The sequence below is a fragment of the Phodopus roborovskii genome, unplaced genomic scaffold (genome assembly GCF_943737965.1).
Source record: "Phodopus roborovskii unplaced genomic scaffold, PHOROB, whole genome shotgun sequence".
NCBI classification, from domain to species: Eukaryota; Metazoa; Chordata; class Mammalia; order Rodentia; family Cricetidae; genus Phodopus; species Phodopus roborovskii.
In genome coordinates this window covers 1,492,170-1,514,434 of record NW_026126629.1, presented here as the reverse complement: position 1 = coordinate 1,514,434, position 22,265 = coordinate 1,492,170, and the positions used below count along the sequence as shown (strand labels likewise).

General features: G+C 42.1%; 1 protein-coding gene across 12 annotated transcripts in view; it reads left to right on the top strand.

The window, feature by feature from the left end:
• Positions 1 to 22,265, top strand: part of Cadps (calcium dependent secretion activator) — a 439,844-nt gene that overhangs the window by 204,585 nt on the left and 212,994 nt on the right. For all 12 annotated transcript variants that reach the window (XM_051206877.1, XM_051206873.1, XM_051206871.1 and 9 more), the window contains exon 6: positions 4,176 to 4,297. In XM_051206877.1, the coding sequence (XP_051062834.1) occupies positions 4,176 to 4,297 (122 nt within the window). The remainder of the gene's footprint in view (positions 1 to 4,175; positions 4,298 to 22,265) is intronic.

The window sequence follows — 22,265 nt, the reverse complement described above, 5'->3', positions numbered from 1 at the left end:
TAACCCCACTAATATCCAACATCCTGAAGGATAATCTATAGGATTAGAGAGGTTAGTAGGATGTTATTTAAGGTAGAAGGTAGACATAGGTATACATATGGTGTATTGCTGATATGTGTGACCCAAAGCCTATTTAAGATGATTGCCTCACAACTTGGTAAGCAAATTAAACAGTCATAGAGCTGTATACCCAGAGTGGGAGAACTGTACAGCACATGAAATATGCGTCAGGAAAGCTGTGAGGAAACAAGAGAGCCTGGGATATACTGCTGTTTGAGCACAGGGGCTATTTGATTTGCCATACTCAGGACTAAACATAGGCTTTGTGTGTTCTCAACAAGGCCTTTGCTACTGCACTATTGTATGGCTAGTCTTTACCTTTTATTTTGAAGGTCCCCCTAAGTTGTCCAGGCTGGCTTTAGATTCACTGTATAGGCCTGTCAGGCTTTGAACTAGTGTCTAGTGCCTCAGCCTCCAGAATAACTGGGATGACAGACCTGTTCCAGTTAGTCTGTACTTCAAAGTTAGAGAACCACGTACAACTTATCAAAATTCAATAGCACTCAAAACGCACTCACGCACACACACACACATTTATAAAACTAACATAAAATCATACACATGTGATAGTTTGTTCCCTCAAACATTTATTATTGATTCATGGTAAAATGCTCAAAATCTTTTCTTGTGCTAGAGAAAACGGGGAAGGAGGATGGAGGGAGGGAAATAAGGAGAAAGGGAAGAGGGAAGGATGGAGATCATAGCCAATCCTATGAGAATTTCCTGGTGGTCATGGATTTAGGGCAATCAAGAGAATAGATCAGCTTTCTTTACATTTAATTAGAATATGGAAAGACTAACATAATCTTATGAACTGCCATTAAGAATGCTGTGGGTTAACTGTGGGTAAATTTTTTTATGCTCAGCACAGATAGAGAGCCCTTCTTCACATTACAGTGTTTCCACATGGATCTTAATTAAATATAGAACTCTTTGTGTGAAAAAAATCATCAGTGTAATCTCACAGAAACATTCTTTTTTAATTTCTTTAAGTACTGCCACCTGAGGTACTGAATGCTGTTGCTTAGGTGTCTTTGAATTTGATTATTGCCAATTAAAGGTGGCAATTTATTCCCTACTCCCTCATGTCTTCCAGCAGATGGAAGAAGAAAAAAAGTATTTTATTGACTTTCATGAAGCTTTTAAGAATGTAATTTTCTAATTCATTATTAGTTCTCAATATTAAACAGCTGATTGTCTGAAATATAGGTGTAGGCAAGACCTTGGCAGTACTCTATGTAGGCAGGACTCAAATGCCTTTGCCTTCTAAACATGAGTGCAGACTGCAATGCCCTTGGGTCCCCACACACTTTCTAATTGGAAAACTAAATGGCACACCATAGTAAAACTGCCAGCCAAAGCCTTTGCACATCTATTCGTGGATGTGTTTGGGGAGTACAGTGAGTGAAGGCAACAAGAGCAGGTGGAGACAGGACTGTCTTCACAGCAGTGCAGGCTACAATTCAAATTTGCAGATTGGTGCAAGACATATTTCAAGTAATTAGAGAACAGAATGCCTGGAAGACACAAGGAGAGCAGGCTCAGTTTGCAGCGAGTAGAAAGGAGGCCCAGAGTGCATGCCGTGTTGTGAATGTGGGTGAGGGGAAAGGGGGTGAGTGCTACAGCAAAAGCAACAGGTAATTACAGAAGGCTGCTGTGTGAACACTTTTTGCAAAGAGCCTTTGAGCTGTTTGCAGATGTGCAAACAGAGCCTGACGTGAATCCAATGTAAAGTGAGATCTTTCAAATTCTAAATTGTTCTCTTTCTATCCGTATTCCACATCCTGTCATGTTCCTGGTTCTCCCCCAGTATATAGACATGAGGTAACACGCATGTGTCATATCCCTACTTCACAGGTAAAATCACTGATGTGGGTCCAAAGAGATGATGGTTCAGTGGGGAAAGTGCTTGCCAAACAAGCATGAGGGCCAGATTCAGACATGTAGTATCCATGTAAGTCTGGAAGCTATAGTGAGCATCTGTACCCATCACTCCTACATCAGACAGGGGACTCCTCAGAGCTGGCACCCAGATACCCTGTAGTACACTACAGTGGTCAAAGGACCTTGTCTCAAGCAAGGTAGAAGGCAAAGCCAGACACCTGAGGTTGTCCTCTGACTTCCACGTGAACATCAACACACACTCTCAAGAAAAAGAAGAAAGAAAAAAAGAAAAAGAAAGCTAAGCCCTTGCAGATTTGAAAAGACAAAAACCAGAAGGAACTTAAGTGTGAGATCATTTCCCAGCAACCCAGAAGCTGCACAGGGCTCTTTAAATGAGTGTGGCCCCTGCCGGCATCGACAACACCAGAGAAACCATATGAGAGGAAGAAGCCTGGGATAGGAGGGTCGTGGGGGGGGGGGTGGGCATGGGAGGGAGGAAGAGGGGGAGGGAAGGAGGGAGAGGAAACTGAGATCAATATGTAAAACAAGAAAAATAAATAGACAAAAAAAAAAAAAAGCCAGACACTCAGGAGGGGTGAGCAGGGTCATGTCTGCTTTATAGGGTTAACCAGTGATCCAGATTCATCCTGCTTGAGAGACCGTGGGCTAACTGTGGGCTACCATGTGAACACAGCCTCTCAGGAGCATGTGACATTTTCCTGTACCCACTTCTCTCCCCTCTGTAATGCTGTTACCCCTTTTGTAGAAAGGATGATTTTCCCTGGATGCTTCTCACTGTGGGTCCTTTTGTTCTGATTCTCTTTCCCTTGCTGTCATGGCAGAGTGTACCATCACATTCCTATCAGCATAACAGGTGACTGAATGTGGGGATAAGAAATCCCAGAAGTTGTCAGTGAGTTTAGGCTAAAACAGAGACGGTACAGCCACACATATATAGGGGCTTGAATTCAACAGCCTTGCCAGGCAACGATCATAAATAACTATGAAAGTAATATACATAAGAGTCGGCACAGTTTGTTCCCATCTATTCAGATTGTCGGCATTTCAAAATCAAATTTATGATCATGATTCTGATGGAAAATTCTCTTTTCTAGCAGGACAAAGCAGAGTATCTGGTCACTGAACTGGGGACAGACAAGTGGCAGTGCCCCCTGTGGATTGAGCCTGTGCTCTCCAGGTTGCCATTTACTCCATTGCTTCCTGCCCCAGCTGTGGCCCTGAAGCTGGGGGTGACACTGGCTGATTCTTGGTTCTTCACTATTGCCTATCTTGCTATCAAAAGAAGAGCTAATGCACAAACTGTTTCTACCAGGTGCTGACCTCAAAAGCTAGAATATTTTTAAAGAAAAGGGGACAAGGCCTTTTCTTCCTCTTTGCTCAACATGAAAAAAGTAGCCTGGTTCACCTGACCTGTCTGACCCTGAGAGCATCTGAATTAGCAAATCTTGCTGAGCCTGGTAGGGCAATACCTGAGCCAGACCTATAATCCTAGCTGTTGCAGCAGAGGAGCAGAATTCCAAGTTCAAGGCCTGGGCTACACAGCAAGTGTAAGATCAGCCTGAACAATTAAGTGAGACCCTGTCAAGAAAGAGAGGAGGAAATAAAATAAGGAGGAGAGAGACAGGAGAAAGGAAGGAGGTAAGAAGAGAGAAACAGACATGAGGAGAGAGACAGATAAAAAGGGAAAAGGAGCAGAAGAAAGAAGGAAGGAGGGAGGCTGGACAGTGGTGGCACACACCTTTAATCCCACCCAGCACTCGGGGAGGCAGAGGCGGGAGCCTATCTGTGAGTTCAAGCCCAGCCTGGTCTACAGAGTGAGTTCCAGGACAAGATCCAAAACTACACAGAGAAACCCTATCTAGAAAAAAAAAAGGAGGAGGAGGAGGAAAGAGGGTGGGAAAGGTGGATGCAGGAAGCAGGGACTGAGGGTCTAGCTCAGATGTGATGCTTACCTCACGTGTGCTAGGCTTCTCACTGGCTTCACACTACAGTGGAGTGGATAAATGAGTCACATTGTTCCGTCAGGAAGGCAATAGGAGGCTACACATTCTCCACATTCTCCCTAGAAGGCCCCTGAGTAACTGGTAAAGCCCAGCAGAAGTCATGGCTTCTCTGTTGGCTTCCACTGTAGCTTCCTGTATTTCTCTTTCCGTGAATAATGCTGCCTCTGACTTTGGCACTGAATCCATCTTATGTGATTCTGTTTTCAGGTGGTGATCATGGAAGTGCAAGGCCTTAAATCCTTGGCTCCAAATCGCATTGTATATTGCACAATGGAGGTAGAGGGTGGAGAAAAACTACAGACTGATCAAGCTGAGGCTTCTAAACCCACGTGAGTACTTTCTCAATGGCTGATCTTACAGAGGTTATTGCCATTTGTTTTGTTTGCATCAACTTCAAAAGAAGGGCCTGTTTTCCCAGAGGAGTATAGGAGAACCATACCTTCTTTATCAAACAAGGTGACTTGACTCCAGTTTTTAAACACAGTCTCATGTAACTCAGGCTGGCCTCAAACTCAGTATATAGCCATGGATGACCTTGGGTTTCCCAAGGGTTGGGTTGCAAGATTATGCCACTATGATGCCTGCTTTATGAAGTACTGGGAATCGAACACATCTACAGCCTTGACACCATTTTTATTTGGTAGCTATGACAAGGATCCTGGTTGCTTCAAAGTTAAAAAGAAGAGTTGAAGCAACAGTGCCATTTCTGAAGCCTTTTGCCACATATCACCGGGTATGTGCAAGGTATTGCTGCGCAGTGGAAGGGAAAATGGCCGCTGTGGGCCTAACCGTGCTCACAATTTAGAGGGGACATCACAAATGTGTATTTATAAATATAGTCTGTCTGCCTTATCTGTGGTTTCAATGTCTTTTGATTCAACCAACTGTGGACTGAAATTTTTGACTAATAATAATAATAATGGCCAGGTGTGGTGCCACATCATGCCTTTAATCCAAGTTCCAGGACAGCCAGGACCACACAGAGAAACTGTGTCTTATAAAAACAAAAGACTAGAGAAAATAAAAAGGAATATTGTCTGAGCACAGATTTGTATAGAGCTGTCATCACTCTCTAAACAGTTTCCAGAATGCTTCATTCTAGTGCCTGTGACCTAGAGGTGATCCAGAGCCTATAAAGGAATGGTCATAAGCTATTTGAAAGTCTTCTATGATTTGATATGAAGACTTAAACATCAATGAGTATTCATGAAGGGTGAGTTCAGACCCATTACCCCATGGGTACTTAGGGACAATATAGCTATAAGTAAAGGAAAAGGCAGCTTGAGATACCTTGGGGACCTGAACCAGCTTCTGAATAGGCTTTTGTGTGTGTGTGTGTGTGTGTGTGTGTGTGTGTTGCATGAGACATCTGCTTTAATATTATAAAGTGTCCAGGTTTTGAAGAGCTCATGAATAGCATTTGGTTAGCAATGGCCCTGTGACAAAGAGTAATGCACAGGAGGTTCCATCCAGACTGGAGTTTGTGGAGCAAGGAGTTTGCTAAGCTGGACAAGAGAATGGGTGGTGATGGGAAAGATACTGGAGATGTGCTTGGAAAGCATCTTCCTTCCAGCTGCAATAGAAGAGCCTGGGTGAGGCAGTCCATGAGTTAGGATGCTGGGGCAATGGCTGACAGCAGTGAAGAGATAGATGTCCCATGCCTCACAGAGGGGTGAGAGATCACTGCTCCCTTCCTCACCACCATCACTTCCATCCTTCCTTTTCGAATCTCCAGAATGCCTTTGTAGATGAATGAGCATCTTTAACTTCATGGCTGGCATCAATTCATAAGAGTCATCACAAAGTACCCACCCCTGACTCCTCTCCAAAGCATTAGGAGCTGTTTGGCAGTACATGAATAGCTCACCAGGATGTTCAAACAAACAGTTCAAAGGAAGCACTGTTTCTCAGGCTGGAGAAGGGCTGACGATATTGTGTGCATTCGAGTGGTTCTTTGTATGAACAGGCAATGCCTCAGATGCCCAGAAGTGTGTGTTGGGGTGAGGGACTAATGAGCGCTCAGGAGGAAATGGAGGCCAATGTGACTTGTCACATGCCATCCCCACTATCCCTTTTAATCCTTGTTCCACTTGACGATGACTACTGTTTCTTTTCACTGCCAGTGCTGAAAGCCCAGTGTTTCAAGTAGCCCTATCTTTATCAATGCTGTTGTGCTTTGCTGTTTAAGAGGAGCTTTTTCAAAGCATGTTACACGGTTGGAAGAGTGGGGAGTGGCTAGGGACTTTGTAACATTTCTGCCAAACTTTTTGAAGGAGGAGCTCAGCATGGTGTTAAAAAGGAGGAAGGAGGTTCTGCCTTCCCAATTTGATACTTTGAAATAAAATATCCCCTTTACTAAGTGAAAGGGTGTCAGTTTCTAAGGTAAATAATGATCAGATTTTTAGCCCTTGGGAATATTTAAAATAGAGTTTCAAGATAGAAATTAGTATAAAATGCTTGTTAGTGTTAGGAACGCCTGAAATGGCGTGTCTGCTCACATCTGTGGAGGTTATGGCATCCATGCACATTACCTATTCACATCAAAGTGTGCTTTTGTAGCAAAGAGTGCTCTTCTGAGTCCCCATTCATCAGAGGATATTACAGAACCCTCACAGAGGGTGTGCTGATTTGTTTAATACATACAGAATGCATGCTTCATAATCAAGCTCAAGTCCATCAAATTAGTAAGAGTTACCTAGTGTGCTGTGTTGAGGATCTCACAATAAATCTGCATCCAGGAGGAAGAGACTGTTATGATCAAAACTTGTGGTGTCTGCCATGAGAAAGGAATGGTAGTGGTGTGAGTTAGTCTGTCTAGACTGCTGAAGACATGGGTCCTGATTCTGAGGTCTGTCTATACTTGAGTCTCTTTATGTCCCTTTCTTTGTCCATGTGATACGGCCTTCTTTCATCCTTCACTTGCCCTCTTCCAAGTGCATAATTCTTTCCCCAGAGGTCTTATCTTCTCTTTTGTCATAGTTTAGGGTGGACAGACTTCCTCGGCCTCTGTCTGCTTTAACCTGGAAAGATGAATGGCCTTGTTTGTACAGTTCTACATTCATTTTACTTCTTTCATTTGGACTTTGCTGGGATCTTCTCCATCATTTCTTTCCTTTGGGGATTTTATTTCTTCATCTTCTCTTTGCAATTATCCCAACCGCTGATCTCTGTGTTATTTCTGGCTTTTGATTTTAGTTATTCTAAAGGGAATCTTTCTTTCATTACCTAGTAACCCTGCCTAGGGCAGTCTTATTTCTGCTGTAGCTTCTGAATCATGTTTTCTTCCCACCAGCTGTTGCCCATATTCCCATTTACATGTTTCCAAACCAAAATCCCATTTGAGCCCATTTTGTTACTTGTAGATTCTATCTTCCCAACTACCAAATATCAGCCAGTAGTTACACAGTATATCTTGGTTATCACATATCTACAAGGAATTTGTCTTTTATCTTTTTTCAAGTATAGTTACAAATTTGGGAGGCTGCTATATAACTCAGTTTATGTAACCAGCAATATGGTCACTGTACAGTATACTCAAGAAGAACACAGGCAGGAACTGTAATAGCATAGTCCAATAGGTTTGGGAGACACTACATCTCTTGGTGAACTACTCATCTTAATGGTTTTTAAAGTTAAAGCGCATTCCAAATTTATTTGAACTGATACCTTTGAATGGCCACTGGAAGCCCTGGTCTATATTCCTCAGCCATGGTAATCAAGAATTTGTGCTCTCTCCCACTTGTTTTATCAATTGTATTTCCTCTCTTGTAACCAGGGCAACTTTCACCAACATCTCAGCAAGGTCAGATTGGATCAGTTGCATAATCTAAGTGTTCTGTGTCCATGAGCTAAATGCATTTCATAACAAATGAAAGCATGTTATAATTGTACCATTATGAACGTGGTGGGGGACCTGTCTTTTATACTCACAGATGAGTTATTACCCCTCCTCACTCTTCAGTTTCTTCACATAGCCACTCAGCTCTGTTTTCTTGCTCTTCTGAGTTTTTAAGGTAGTGGGCCAACAGTGGGCCAAAAGTTGCTCTGAGCTAGATTCGCTAGAAATAATGTTTGCATTTACATCACCTTGTTTCTGCTTCTAGTAGAAAAACATGGAGTGCAGAAGCAGAAGGAACAAGAACCTTATGTAAGCCAGTCCCCTCAGGAAGGCACACAGAGAAGGGACAGTCTGTGGTTCCAGGGTCCTGGCTGGATTTGTTCATCTTCTATGGGATGGAGCTGCAGGCTGTGAATGGTGTTTTCCAGGTGTCATTCTTATCTCTGGGAATAATGAGAGAGCTTTAGGTGTTAGCAGCACAAAGCATTGAATGACATCAAATCAAACGGGAAGCAGTTTCTCCTTTCCACTTCGTTAGCAGCCCACCCCACTGATCAGAACTAGGAAGGCATTTTGATTTGGTACTAAAAGGCCTTTGGCACCTGAGCAGGCCTGAGGCTCTGAGTCCCCTGCAGCAGACAAGAGCAGTTGGCATCTCTCTGCTCACACTCCCTGCAATCACTCTTCGTCATTGCTACCGCTGCTGCAGTCTTTTTGCCAACAGGGAAATGCACTTTCCTTTTTAGAGAAGTATGCTAACATTTCAAGGCTGAATTAACTTAAAGAAAATGCATTGAGCGCATAATAACACAGGTGGCACCTAGACAGAATACAGGGTGATCCTGCTGACAGCAATGAAATAGCAAGGTGGGACCTGGCTTGCAAGCCACTCTAACTTGGAAAAGAGAAACAGGACATTTTCCTGAGTAGATGATATTGTCCAAAATCACTTTTTTTTTCCTTTTTTTTTTTTTTCCTTATGTTTGTTTGTTTTTGGTTTTTGAGACAGGGTTTCTCTGTATCTTTTGAGCCTGTCATGGAACTAGCTCTTATAGACCAGGCTGGTCTTGAACTTATAGAGATCTGCTTGCCTGTGCCTCCATAGTGCTGGGATTAAAGGCATGTGCCGCCACCACCTGACCGAAATCACTCTTTCTTGGGAATTTTGCACAGTGCAAGTTTCTGCTCTTAATCTGAGAAGGTTAAATATCGGAGTGTTTAAATAATGTTTCCACAGAAGGACATTTGAATAACAGTGCAGTATTTCTCTCACTTACCTGAACCCACACCCCTCTGCATAAAACCCAAGAGTCTACTAAGCAAGTTCGTTAGCCACGACAAGCCACCACGTGCAGATTCCATTGTTGAATGGATGAGAAGTCATGATCAGATTCTTTCCTGCCATTTCCAGGAGACTGGGAAGGTAAAGTGCCTTGACTAAGAACCTTGCCACATCGCTTGTCTTTTTTCAATGGCACCCATCTGCTGTGTCTTTGTCTAAAAACAAAAAGAGAACGTGCAGTGACTTATATACCACTTTTCTCCTGTGAAATAAGTTCCTCGTCTTTATAGCACAATATAGAAGAGTCAGTCTCTCATGACCGGATTATGCAAAGACAGGGTGTTCTGCTGAGTCACCCACACAATTAGCCTGCAACAAAGCAGCCAGTTTCTTCCCTTTGCTGGTCTCCTGTATCTTTTTCACCACTGTAGCACTTCCCTCCTTATCTTAACCAAATGTTTTCTGGTGTCCAGAGCCTTGGAATGGCTGGCATGGGAGCAGAGCATCTTTGCTTCATGCAATGCAAATGTGAAAAGGAAAGTGTGGTGGGATAGGCATCTGTCTTTCCTCCATGCCATCTTCCCATCTATCCAGCTGGTGCTGGTACCACAGTGGTGAACTGCATGTACCCAGCTTTGGGAGTTTGTGCAACAACCTAACAAAGGGCATCAGCAATGAACACAAATGTAACACGAATAATAAAATCCAGAGACAGACAATGGAGTTCAAGCTGAAGATCAGAGAAGCAAAACAGGCAGCCACTAGCTCTTACCTCTACCTCAGACTGAAAGGGTGGTCTTGTCCTCAGATTGTGTCTCCAGACTGCACTGCTCTTCACCAAATCACAGACTGCTCCAGAGACTGCACTGAGCTTCTTATACTCTCTCTAGTGCTGGGTTTAAAGGTGTGAGCTCTGCTTCTCTTTTAGACTGATTCACTCTCATGTAGCCCAGGGTGGCCTTGAACTCATAGAGACCCATCTGCCTCTGTCTCTTGATTCCTGGAATTAAAGGTGTGTGTGTCATGTCTGCCCAGATTCTGTGGCTGACTAGTGTGGCTGGCTTTGCATTCTTATCTTCAGTGGCTTTATTAGATCATAAATAATATATCACCACACACACACACATGAATGGTATGTAAGACAATAACCAGATTATAAGGCAAATTGTAATCTGTGCTCCTTAAAGAGACAAGCTGCCATACTAGAGATGTGTGAGTACAGGTGACTTAAGTCCCCAATGACATCCCCGGAAGTATAGAATGTTTACACTAATACCCAAAGAACAAGGAAGGAAAGGTCAGTCACAGGAAATGTGTCCCAGGAAGATGGAAGAGCAAGTGCAAAGGCTTTGAGAGCAGAGAGGTCAGCAGAAAGGAAAACAGTACCAATAGGTATTATCCAATAAACTTCCCTATGGAAAACCCAAAGAGCATCAGGACCTGATGTATGTATCAGGATTTTCTGAGCCAAAAGAAGGATGGTTTATGCCAAAGCTCTGGAGAAAGTTTAGGGAGACTTTAGGCCAGAGAGAAGATGTTTGGATTGCTATCTTAAAACACGTAACATTTAAAACATTAGAGTAAACTTGGAATCACAGCTATGTTGGTTTGCAGATACATAGTAAACACATACTGCTGGCCAGGCATTGGTGTGAAAGTGAAGAATCATAATGTTACCAAGATTTAGGCTCAGAGTTTGTATCCTGCAGACCTAACAAGGTGTGCTCATCCACCTGAGCTCAGTAGGATGACAATCAAATAGCAAAAAGCAGGGGGAAAATTTGTATTCAATGTGGCCACATTGGGAAGCGAGACAAAGAGACTCAGTGACCATCTTTGCATTCCTGACATGAGGACTAGAGTTATGCATAACTACACAGTCCTGGTTCCAGTATCTGCAAATTGGCCTGACATATCAGAGTGTGTGAACTCTTTTCCTGGAAAATAGCTGCCTTGTATGGCTGGAACAAGGCTTCCTCCTTTGCCTTCTCCCAGTATGAGATTCCCAGGAAAATCCCAATTTCTTAGGCACCATTGTTTCAGTAGTCTAATGGTCAGAGGGAAGGCATAAGTGTTTCTAGAAGTCACCATTTCTGCCAAGGTGCTTGCAATAAGAGTTGACTTTGGAGTTGTAGAGCCATGAAGCAAAGCAAATGGGAAAGCATGTTGGGATACAATGACCTCTGGGTGCCCATGTAGCTTTTTAGGACTTGAGACCCACACATAGAAAAGAGACAAGGTTGCTTGAGAACAGTTCCTTCCTCCACAGCCCACATCCCACAGTCCTGGAGACATTTAGATGGAAGATGCTGTGCAGTGGAAATCCAGGCACCATTTTTCTCAGTTTCCCTTTCAGAGATAAAGCAAGCTTAGGGGCTTTTTACAGTTAATTAAATCACAAATGGTAAAAGACAACATTGACCTAGAAATTTGTTCTGCCACAATCCCAGAAGACATGTGAGTCCAGAAAGAGTAAAGTTATAACCACCATTCAGGATGCACAGAGACTGCCCTGCCTCTCATGCCAGAGAGCCCAAGTAGGGGCCCAGGGGTTCACAGAAAAACAGTTTCTGTATCAGCTAGAAGGGTAGAGTTTGCTAGCTCAGGAAACAACCAATGAAACTAGAGATGGAGGAAGGGTTATGCTCTGAGAACAGGTTTTGGACAGGAGACTACAGGTTCTGCCTCTGATCTCATCTACAGTTACCCACCCTGCCAGTCATCAGCAGGGCACTAGACTTCCCAGCTTCCTCATGCCCTGATAAGCAGTGTTTCAGATCCCTTCCACCTCACCTACTCTGCAGCTCTCTCGGCCATCTGGGAAGGGGGACATGGCAAGGCGTATCATTAGTTAATAGGACCCTCATCTAAGGCTGAATGATCAAGAGGTAGCTGGATGTGGTAGTCACATGTTAAAACTCCCTCCAAATGTGAAAAAAAAATCTGTGTAGACTCCAACTTCATTACAGCGGTAATAGTGAGTAGATGGAAAACTAAGGATGCGCTTTATAAATTTTTTGTTATTGAATAATCAGAAACAAATGGAAAGGAATATCATCAAGTTATTTACCTGTAACAGTGAGATTCATGCCAGAAATTCTAACCTGTGGTTCTCAACCTCCCTAATGATGCACCCTTTTAATAAAGTTCCTGAAGTTGTGGTGACTGCAACCATAAAATTATTTCCATTGCTACTTCCTTCATCAATGTAATTTTGCTACTGTTATGAAACATAATGTAAATAGCTGTTTTCTGATGGTCTTAGGTGACCCTTGTGAAAGGGCCATTCAATCACCAGAGGGGTTGAGATCCACAGGTTGAGAAACACTGCTCTAGACCTCTCATTTGTAATAGGACAAGAGACACTTGGTACATATTCAATAGTGAATGGGACAACATGTTCACTGCCATGGATGAGAACACAAAGTCAGAGTAACAGAACCATATTCCTGCCTCATCCATGTGACCTTAGGCCAATAGCCTAACTCACAAAAATTAATTAATATTCTTTAAATACTGTCAATTTCATAGAAGTCATTTTGATATTACAATCCTGACTTTAATACTGTTCAAGGGAGGAAGGGGAGATGGGAATAAGAGGTAGGTGGCTTAGATCTAAAATAGTAACCATTAACATTGATTTAGTCATTCTCCTGACTAGGGGCCAGGCTAAGACCTACACGATAACTGCTGTATCCACTTGCTAATGGAAATACTGAGGTCCACTGAAGTTACATGAGTTAGTCAAAATGGCACTGATAATCAATATCTGAACCAAAAAGCAAACACAAAATAGTACTTTTCTCTATCTTGTTATCTTGCCGTCCTAAAAGCCAGGGAAGAAAGGTGTTTTTAAAATAGGATTGGGCATTTAGAAAGACTCTAGAAGGCTCGTTTTCTTCTACAGACTCAGCACCCTGCAGGTGTTTCAAGAGCAATGTCCCTGTGGTCACTCACTCAGCACAAAGCCTCCAGCAGGTATGGAACTCAACACATGCACATCAGCACTGCTCCCGTCTTCAAAGATGAGCCAGAGATGCTGTAAGGCCATCAGTAAGCTCCAAGGGAGCCCCAAATATGCTGAGTCCTCACGAGAAACATTACAGCCTCAAATGCTCCACCATTCCTTTAAAACCACTGTCAGTCACAAAGCTAGAGGTGCCATATGGTCAACAGACAGACCCAACCTTAAGTCCTACCTTCCCCATCACCAACTGGATAGCCTTAGGCAAGTAGATGTTCCTCTCTTTTCTTCAGTTTCTCCAAATTTGACAGGAGGGTAACCTGCCTGCGGGATTATAACAAATACTATTGGGCTGACTGTTAACAGTCAGCCTCAGCATGTTGCAGGGAGTAGTGTTAGCCAAAATTGCATCATGGTCTCATTAAGGTCCTCAAGGTTATATTAAATCAATGGGCCAAGGACTTGCTGAAAAACTCAAAGTTCGTTCTCCATCATTCATGTAAAAAAAATTAGATACAATTGCACCCAGATATGATTCCAGAGCTGGGAAGGTACCTACAAGGCAGATCCTTGGGTTTCGCACTCTAGCCAGCCTTGCCTAATTGAAGAGTGCCAAGTCCCATCCAGAGACCCTGTCTCAAAAATCAAGATAGAGGTTCCTGAGGAACCACACCTGAGGTTGATCTCTGACCTCTACACTCTATACACATTTGAATGCATGCATGCACGCACACGTGCACACTCACACACACACACACACACACAAATACACTCCTAAACATGTGCACACTCACACACACACACACACAAAAAAAAAAACAGTACCCTCTCATTAAATAGAAAGAAACAGAGATGCCAAAAGGTCTTACCTAGTTCCCCAACCACCCCTGGGAAGCAAGGAGCTTATTCTGCCAAAGGAGATGTGAACACCCTGGGAACAAGGCTTTCCCAGCAGAGCAGAGACTCGGGGGTGGGATGATCCAATGGCTGAAGGGTTGCTTCTTAAAACCAAGAGGAACCCATATGCAACATCTCCCCATGTCTTAGAGTTGAATCCCCCTTGAGTCTTACTCAGAGTCCCTATCCCTATGAGCATGTCTCCCTGCCCACTCACCCACCTTCCTTCTAATCAGAGCCAGTTTAAGAGGTAGAGTACAGCAGGGAGCAGGTTCTGTCTATGCATGTCTAAGTTTCTACTCTGATTGTGTCCCTGTGCTGTGATCTAGTACTCACCTCACTCACTGCACTGATATGAATGGGAGTGGGACCTCTGAGGAACATCATGGTTGATGCCAATGCTCTAAGGGTCAGAGTCCTGGGCCTGCCATGCCTCAACCCTTAGGTCCTTTTGAGTTTCTTGATGCCCTGGGAAGACCTTAAAAACTCTCATTCCATGTCCTTGGTCCCAGCTCAGAGTGCTTGGGCTCAGGTAGTCTTAGGAGATAAATCTTCAGCTCTGGCATAATATCAATGTTCTAAGAGAGACATTCAGTTTGTTCAGATCCCACTTTTGCTCCTAAAGTTGTATTAGGTGAGTTGTTGAATCCATCTAAAACTCAGTTCATTCCCATACAAAATAAGGCAAATGGCACTGACACCAAAGGCTAGCTAGTAAGGGCCTAAATGCAATGACTAAGCAAAGTACCTTATATAAACATGTGAACTATTAGTCTTTACCATCACCAATGGATCCAGGATATGAAGGTAAATAATACAAGACATTAGCCAGTGTGACTAAAGAAGAAAAGATACTTGGTCTCTCAACCAGATGCCCTTTAGTTTTCCTTTCTAGAGCAACTTATATGTACATTCTTTGTACTTAGAAAATCTGTATATGTGCATGCTTTCATATAAGACCTAGCATCAGAAAAATGGTCAACAAATCTTGACTGATGGAGAATGAAGTTTCAATTGGATGTGGGGAAAGATGATGTGATGGGCTGGACAGATGCCTTCTTTTGAGGACCTGTCACCATTAAAATAATATGGTGTCAATTCCACCACTTTATATTAATGTTCACCCTCTAACAGAAATGCTAGAAAGTAAACACAGTTAACCCAAGAGCACTGTACTTGGGTGAGGGGTGTTTGCTCAATAGAGAGGGTATACTTGGAGTTTTGTTGGTGTTCTCAGCACTAGAGAATGGAACCAGGGCCTTGAACATATTCAGATGTGCTCTACCACAGATCTACTTCTCTGGTTAAGACAGCACCTCACCAAGTTGCTCCATCAGTCCTTAGATTTCACTCTGAGATCATAGTCAGCCTTCAACTTGAGCTCCTCCAACTACCAAGTAATTGGGATTATAAGACCCATCAGGCTCAGCCAATCATCACTTTTCAAGTGAGGAATATTTACATACACATGTAAATATTCTATGTGTGCACACATGAACACACACATACACACTAATATACACATGCACACACATCAAGGAATAGCCAGATACAATACAAACAAAGTCTGAAAATCTAGAAATAATCCTGACACTTATCTATAGGGTAGCAATCTAATCAAGTTTTTGTTTGGGCAATTTGTCTTCTTAATAGAAAAAGAAAAACTATAAAGGGAATACTTGTCTTTACTTATACAGAGTATAATAAGGCTCCAGTATCAAGATTTGAGGCCTTATTAGAAAAAATTAGGTGCAGGGGACTAATCTAATAGTATGATTTCCAACTGTGATTCCCCAGGCTTTCCAATATGAGCTCCCAGCCTGATATCCTGGTGTGATCTCTCAGTCTGATATCCTGGTATGATCTCTCAGTCTGATGTCCTGGTATGATCTCCCATTCTGATCCTGCAGCCTGCCCTCTCAATTACTCCCTTCCAAGGCCACCATCTTCCTTTTCTCTGCTGTGCTGACTCACATAACCTGTTTTTAAGTAATAGCAGCATTAGGTAATTTTCTGTTAGTCAAGCTTAGCACAATATGGGACCCTAGAAAATGTCACTCTCTCTCCTTCTTACTTTCCTGTTTAAAGAGATCCCAAAGAAAAACAGTCTCGGCCATCCTGATCTCTGAAAATGCAAGCCTGTGGAGGAGTGGCTGATGCCCCTGTGGTCACTGAGCTCAGGACTCATGGCTTCAGTCTACTGTGGACTGCTACCCATCCTAGTCTCTCCTTTGTCCATTCAGCTGGTCCTTCTTTCATTGACACCAACTGCATCTGGGTCTCAGCTTTCATACAACACACCATATCCTGAAGGTGACACAGGGAATGAGGGGACAAAGGCAAAGGCCCTGCCATTAGAATACTGACAGTCAATCTTATGGGCATACAATAGAGATAGCAACTTGAGTAGAGATATAGCAGAGTTTGGCTTTCACTCTATGGCTGTGACTTCTGCCTTTCTTTTAGAAGATCTGATAATCAAATGTCATTTTAAGGTAATCTCTGAGCTAGTACATACTCAAGGATCATGTAACCACACAGAAATCCATTATAACTATTGACATGAAGGTACATTATTCTGAATAATGGTAGTATCTTAATATTCATGCTCAACTACAGATGAGCATTCAAATGTACATTGTAGTCAAAATACCCTGTGTTTCACATTTTCTTTTAGCTTGTAGAACTATTAATATGCCTATATGCATATTATCAAGATATTATTATTTGTAATGATTTATGAGAATATTTTTGTGATAACAAATTAATAGTTAAGTAAAAGGATATTTTAATTTGATGTCATCAGGGGAATATCAAATCTATGTTCAGCAAAGAAATCTTAATCAAATTTAAATAACACCAGACAGAAAAGTAAGGATTAGCTGTTATCCTAGTTCTATTCTGGGTACACCTGTTTGACATGCTTATGTTCATCAGTCATGCTCACAGAAGACTCACTTCCACCCATTCCTATGCAGAAAGAAGAAAAACTTAACAATTTCCTTTTGGCACAAAGATCAAAAACTGGGCAAAACTGTGTCACTTCTCCATCAACCCCAAGTCAACATCTTTTTTTTTTTCCTGCTTGCCATGGAGACACCATGGAAAATATCCAGCTTGTTTGCTAAACAGATGTATTATTTCTACACCATGATGTTAAAGTTTGCATCCTGCTGAGATGGTACAACTGATCAAGTTCTTGCTGGGTAACGAGGAGATCTAAGTTTATTTAACGGTATTCGCTCAAAAGCATGGGCATTGTAGAGCATGTCTGTCCTCTAAGAGCTGGAAAGGCAGAGAAAGAAGGAACCCTGGGACTCACTGGCTACCATTCTAGTCAATCAGCAAGCTCCAAGATCAGTAAGAGATCCTGTCTTAAAACAACAATACCAATAACAACAACAATGTGGAACATATTGAGAAAACCACCCAGGCCTCATCTCTGGCCTCCATATATACAATCATACCAGCACACACATGTACATACAGCAAAAGAAACGTGCACATGCCTATGCACTTCAGAACTAGTAAGGCATTTGCATTAGACCATTTTAATTATTAAATTGGAGTACTTAAATTTATGGTAATTTAATTCCACTCTCAAATCCTTAGAAATTTGTTTGAGAACACCAATTCTCACCTTTAGCCATATATCTGCTTTCAACCCTTGACCATTTAGCCAAAATACGGGTGCAGGGTGACACAAAGAATGTTATTCCATGGATATTTGCAAATGTGAAGAGAAGCTGTCTGAATTTATGATCAGAAAAGTTCTCAACGTTGTGCTATTGAAGTCAGAGAAACAAAAAGAAATGAGTGATGAGTACAGCATGAATGTAGTTGCGATTTTTCTTTGGACTGCCAGCCAGATCCCAAATAAAGACATAGAGACTTACTAATTATGAATGATTAGCATTAGCTCAAGCTTGTCCCACTGGCTCTTTGATTTAACATGTTTCTATTCATCTATGTTTTGCTTTGGGGCTTTTTACCTTTCTTTCATTCTGTATATCTCACATTCCTGTTTCCTCCATGTCTGTCTGTCTGGCCTCTGGCATCTCCCTGGCATCTCTTTTTCTTTCTTCCTAAGCCTAAATTCTTCCTCCTAGTTACTCTCCCTGCCTGGAAACCCCAACTATACCTCTTCCCTTGCTATTGGCCATTCAACTTTTTACTAGACCAACCAAGTACCCTAGGTAAACAAGGTAAAACAGCAACACGTGTTTACATAATTAAACAAATGCAACACACCTTTACATAGTTAAACAAATATAATACATCTTTGCATATTTAGACAAATATTCTGCAACACATTGTAGGAGGGAAAAAAAAATCACACAATCAGCAAACAGATGCTAAAAGGGAATTTGGGATTTTGAGGGGCAGAAGGAAATCCAGTGTGACTAGAATTCAGTGAAGGAATGCTGAGGAATGTGAGGCAATAAGACTGGCCAGAACTGGACTCACAGGTTCTGGAGTCACATAAAGAAGTTTGGGATTTAGTTCAAGAATATTCATACTGGTTTCACCTACTTATAACTTCATTTTAGCAGAGTGTGGCTGTCATCAAGTGAGAGTGGTAGTAGCCATAGTGACAAAGGAATGAGAGGAACGGATTGAAAATCATTGGGACCACTTGCTACCCTTGTAAGCATAGCATCAAGTACCGAGCAGTCTACACACCTGGCTCTTTGATGCTTACAGCCATGGTTTTCCCTATCTCTTCTTCAAACTCCCCTTGCCCTTTTGCAAGTGGCAATGCTGTCATTTTTGGTAAATGGCCTCCAGTGAGTTGAAGTCAGCTCAGAGTCTCTTACAAGTTTACAGCTAAGTAACAGGTGTGCAGTTGGGTTCTCTGTCAGTCCTTCATCCCACATCCTCAAAGAGTCCTGCTCAGCCCACCAATGTGTTCCTTCTCCACATTAGCAGAAATGTCATTTACAGCTTGTTACATGCTCACATGTGATACTGACACCAAATTCAAAGAGAAACTAGACACTCTCTACCCCTGTCTGGCTTCACTACCTATGTGGCTTGTAAGGCAGATAGTAGCAGGTTTTCTTGCTCTAACATCCCCAAATCATGACATGGAGATTTATTATTAATTATGAATGCTCAGCCTTAGATTATACTTGTTTCTGGCTAGATTTTTTTTAATACTTAAATCAGCCCATTTCTATTAGTCTGTATACTCCCCTGAGGCTCCTTAACCTTATCTCTGTACTGTCCATGCTGTTTTCCTGCTTCCCCAATGTCTGGCTGGCTGGTCACTGGCTGACTTGCTGCCTCCCCTTTTCTCTCCACCTGCCAGAGAGTTAGGACCCCATCTATCCCTCCTCTGCCTAGCTCTTGGCCATTCAGCTTTGTATCAGGCCAGTCAGGTGCCTTAGGCAGTGAAGGTGAAACAGCAATGCATCTTTACATAGTTAAACAAATGCAGAATAAACAAAAGCAACACATCTGTACATAGTTAAACAATTATTCTGCAACACAAACAAACAAATGTAGCACATCTTTACATAGTTAAACAAATATTCTATTCCACAACAGCAGATTGCACTGTACCTGAAATGTAGAGGCATTAATGAGAAAAGAATTAAAGAAACAACCTACAATGCATCCAGCCCACCCAAAGCAGGAGCTGATCTCTGCAGGTCTTGTCACTGCTGCTCCTGGGCCCTTTCATGAGTATAATGTTTAATTACATGCAAATGAATCAAGCTGGGCTCCAGCTTTACAGTGGACAAGGACCCACGATTCTCCTAACAGCTGCTTCTGTGAAGAGTCTCAAGGGAAAGTCTGTATTATATGCAAACACTTCCACAGTGTTTATTTGCTACCTCCTCTGTGTAAGACAGCATGCTTGGTCTTCATGTTAGCCTATATTTTAGAGAGAAAATTTGATGTTATGTGTTTTAACCAAAAATATTCATATTTTGGTTTTGCAAAGTGGGTAGAATATAGGGAGAATTAAACATTGCTCATGACCCCCATATCCAGCATCACTGTAAATATTTGATGATGTTTTCCAGTTTGCTTTTCTGTATCTGTGATTGTGTCTATGTTTTATCCACCCACAGATGCATTGTGAATAATGTTGTAATGGGACTCCTGACACTCAGCCATGGTGGTACCTTTGCATAAACTCACTGAGGTGATATTACCATCCACTGCTAGTCATGTCTTGCATGCTGAGAAGTAAGGTCATTAACAAACTCCTCCAGGCTTACCCTGACTTTCTAGACTGAGCTCTGAGAGTCCGACATCTTAGGACAAACTGGAGATATTTGGTAACTTGATTTGAATGAACACATCCAGTCCGTCTCCATTATCTTCTTATGTCCTGATGGGGAAGGTGTTACATGGCTGACAAGTGCTTGCTGAAATGGATTTTGGGGGACCTCTGTCTCTTCAGCTTCGCTGTCAGGAATCTGTCTTTGTGGCTGAAAACCTCAGGGAATTCATTGCAGCTTTCAAATTCCAGTCTGGAATTAAGATGCTGTTCAGCTGTTTGTGTACAAACAGCAAGCAAATGGTTGTGCTCAAATGAAGGTCATCCCCTGGCCTCACTGAGCAATCTCAATTTGCTCCATTTGCCTGGCTACAGAAAAGAGCTGCCTGATTAGAATTATTGTATTAACAGCACAGCAACACTTCATGGAGCTAAGCAAAAGAGTGTAGATTTGGGCATGGAGGTAAAAACTGTTAATGCCCTGGTTATATTTGTGCTGGACCTCAGGTAGAAACAGTGTGGAAAAAAACAGTTGTGGATTAAAATATATGAGTGGCAGTGCACAGAAGACAAATCAGACATTGTGGGAATGCTCCAGGTACCTTACAATTACTAGTAACCATTTAAGCCCTTTATAAAATAGGGCATTCAGGGTCTAAGACAGCTCAGCAGATAAAGATACTTGCTGCCAAGCCTGATGACCTGAGTCAATCCCTCAGGACCCTCATGGCATGAACTGACTCCTACAAATTCTTCTTTGTCCTACACACACACAATGTGGCATATACCTATACATGTGCACAAATGTCCATGCGTGGACATGCCCACACAAATGAGTAAATAATTAAATAAATGTAATAAAAAATTACATAGGTTCTTCTTTTCTTTCTTACATCATCAAATCCAGATAGGACTATTGTGTCAAGTGAAGTAGGTTTGCCAAACAAGTCCTAGAACTGAGATTAATACAACTGACTTTAGTTACAACTTCATTACACATCACCTCAGCTTTTTTTTACCACCATATTCATTATTTAGATAGAGGAAAAATATTTGATTTGTTCAAATTTCTTAAGTTTTCAAAAGTATTTCTGCATATATGTGTATATCACTTGTATAATTTTTTTCTTTTGGAATTCTTATTGTGTTTTCCTTTAATATACTAAGAAGAACAGCTGACCCATAAGGGAAATATTTTGACACTTGAGGAATAGCTTGCAGACTCTAAATAGAGAGGAACTGAAGAGGTACAGAATGATGGGCGGTTTGACAGTCCATATGCAATTCCAGAACTGGAGAGGAGGAAACAGGGGACCCCCAAGTGGTCTAGATAAGGAGACTAGCTGAATCAGTGGGAGCTCAAGGTTCAACAAGAGACCCTTGCCTTAATATATAATGTAGAGAGCAAGTGAGGAAGACAACCAGTGTCAGTCTCTAGCCTCTGGCCACAGTGCATATGCAAGTACACCTTACACACATGTGCACTCACATACATACATGCATGCATACATGCATACATGCATACATGCATACATGCATAATGCATACAAGTAACACATACTCAGGAACATAGAAGCTGGCATTCACAAACACACAGCAAGAAGAGGGAGTAGTTAGTCACACTTGACTCTAAACCTGTGACCCCCTCATCCCAGCTGCCATGTATGCTAGTAAAGGATTTGCTACTAGTCTGTAAGAAAAGACCAGTAAGTAGGAGTGGATATGGTTTCAGACCAATAGCCAGAGTGATAGGATGCCAAAGATGTGGAGGAGAGCTCCCTTGAGAATAAACATTCAGGAACAGCCTGAGTTGTGACTTCAAGTTGTCAAGGTCTGGTCCTTAGGAGAAAGCATATGCAAGAAAGAGGAAAGAGCAAGGTCACAGGCCACAAAATGGAGTCAGTTGGTCATGCTTATAGACAGAAAGAGTGACTACATCCAGAGTCTGTGAACAAAGAGGAAGTGAGTAAGAGGTGTCTTAGTTAGGGTTTCTATTATGGGACAAAACACCATGTCCACAAAGCAGGTGGGGAGGAAAAGCTTTATTAGGCTCACACTTCCACTTTGCATTTCTTCACTGGAGG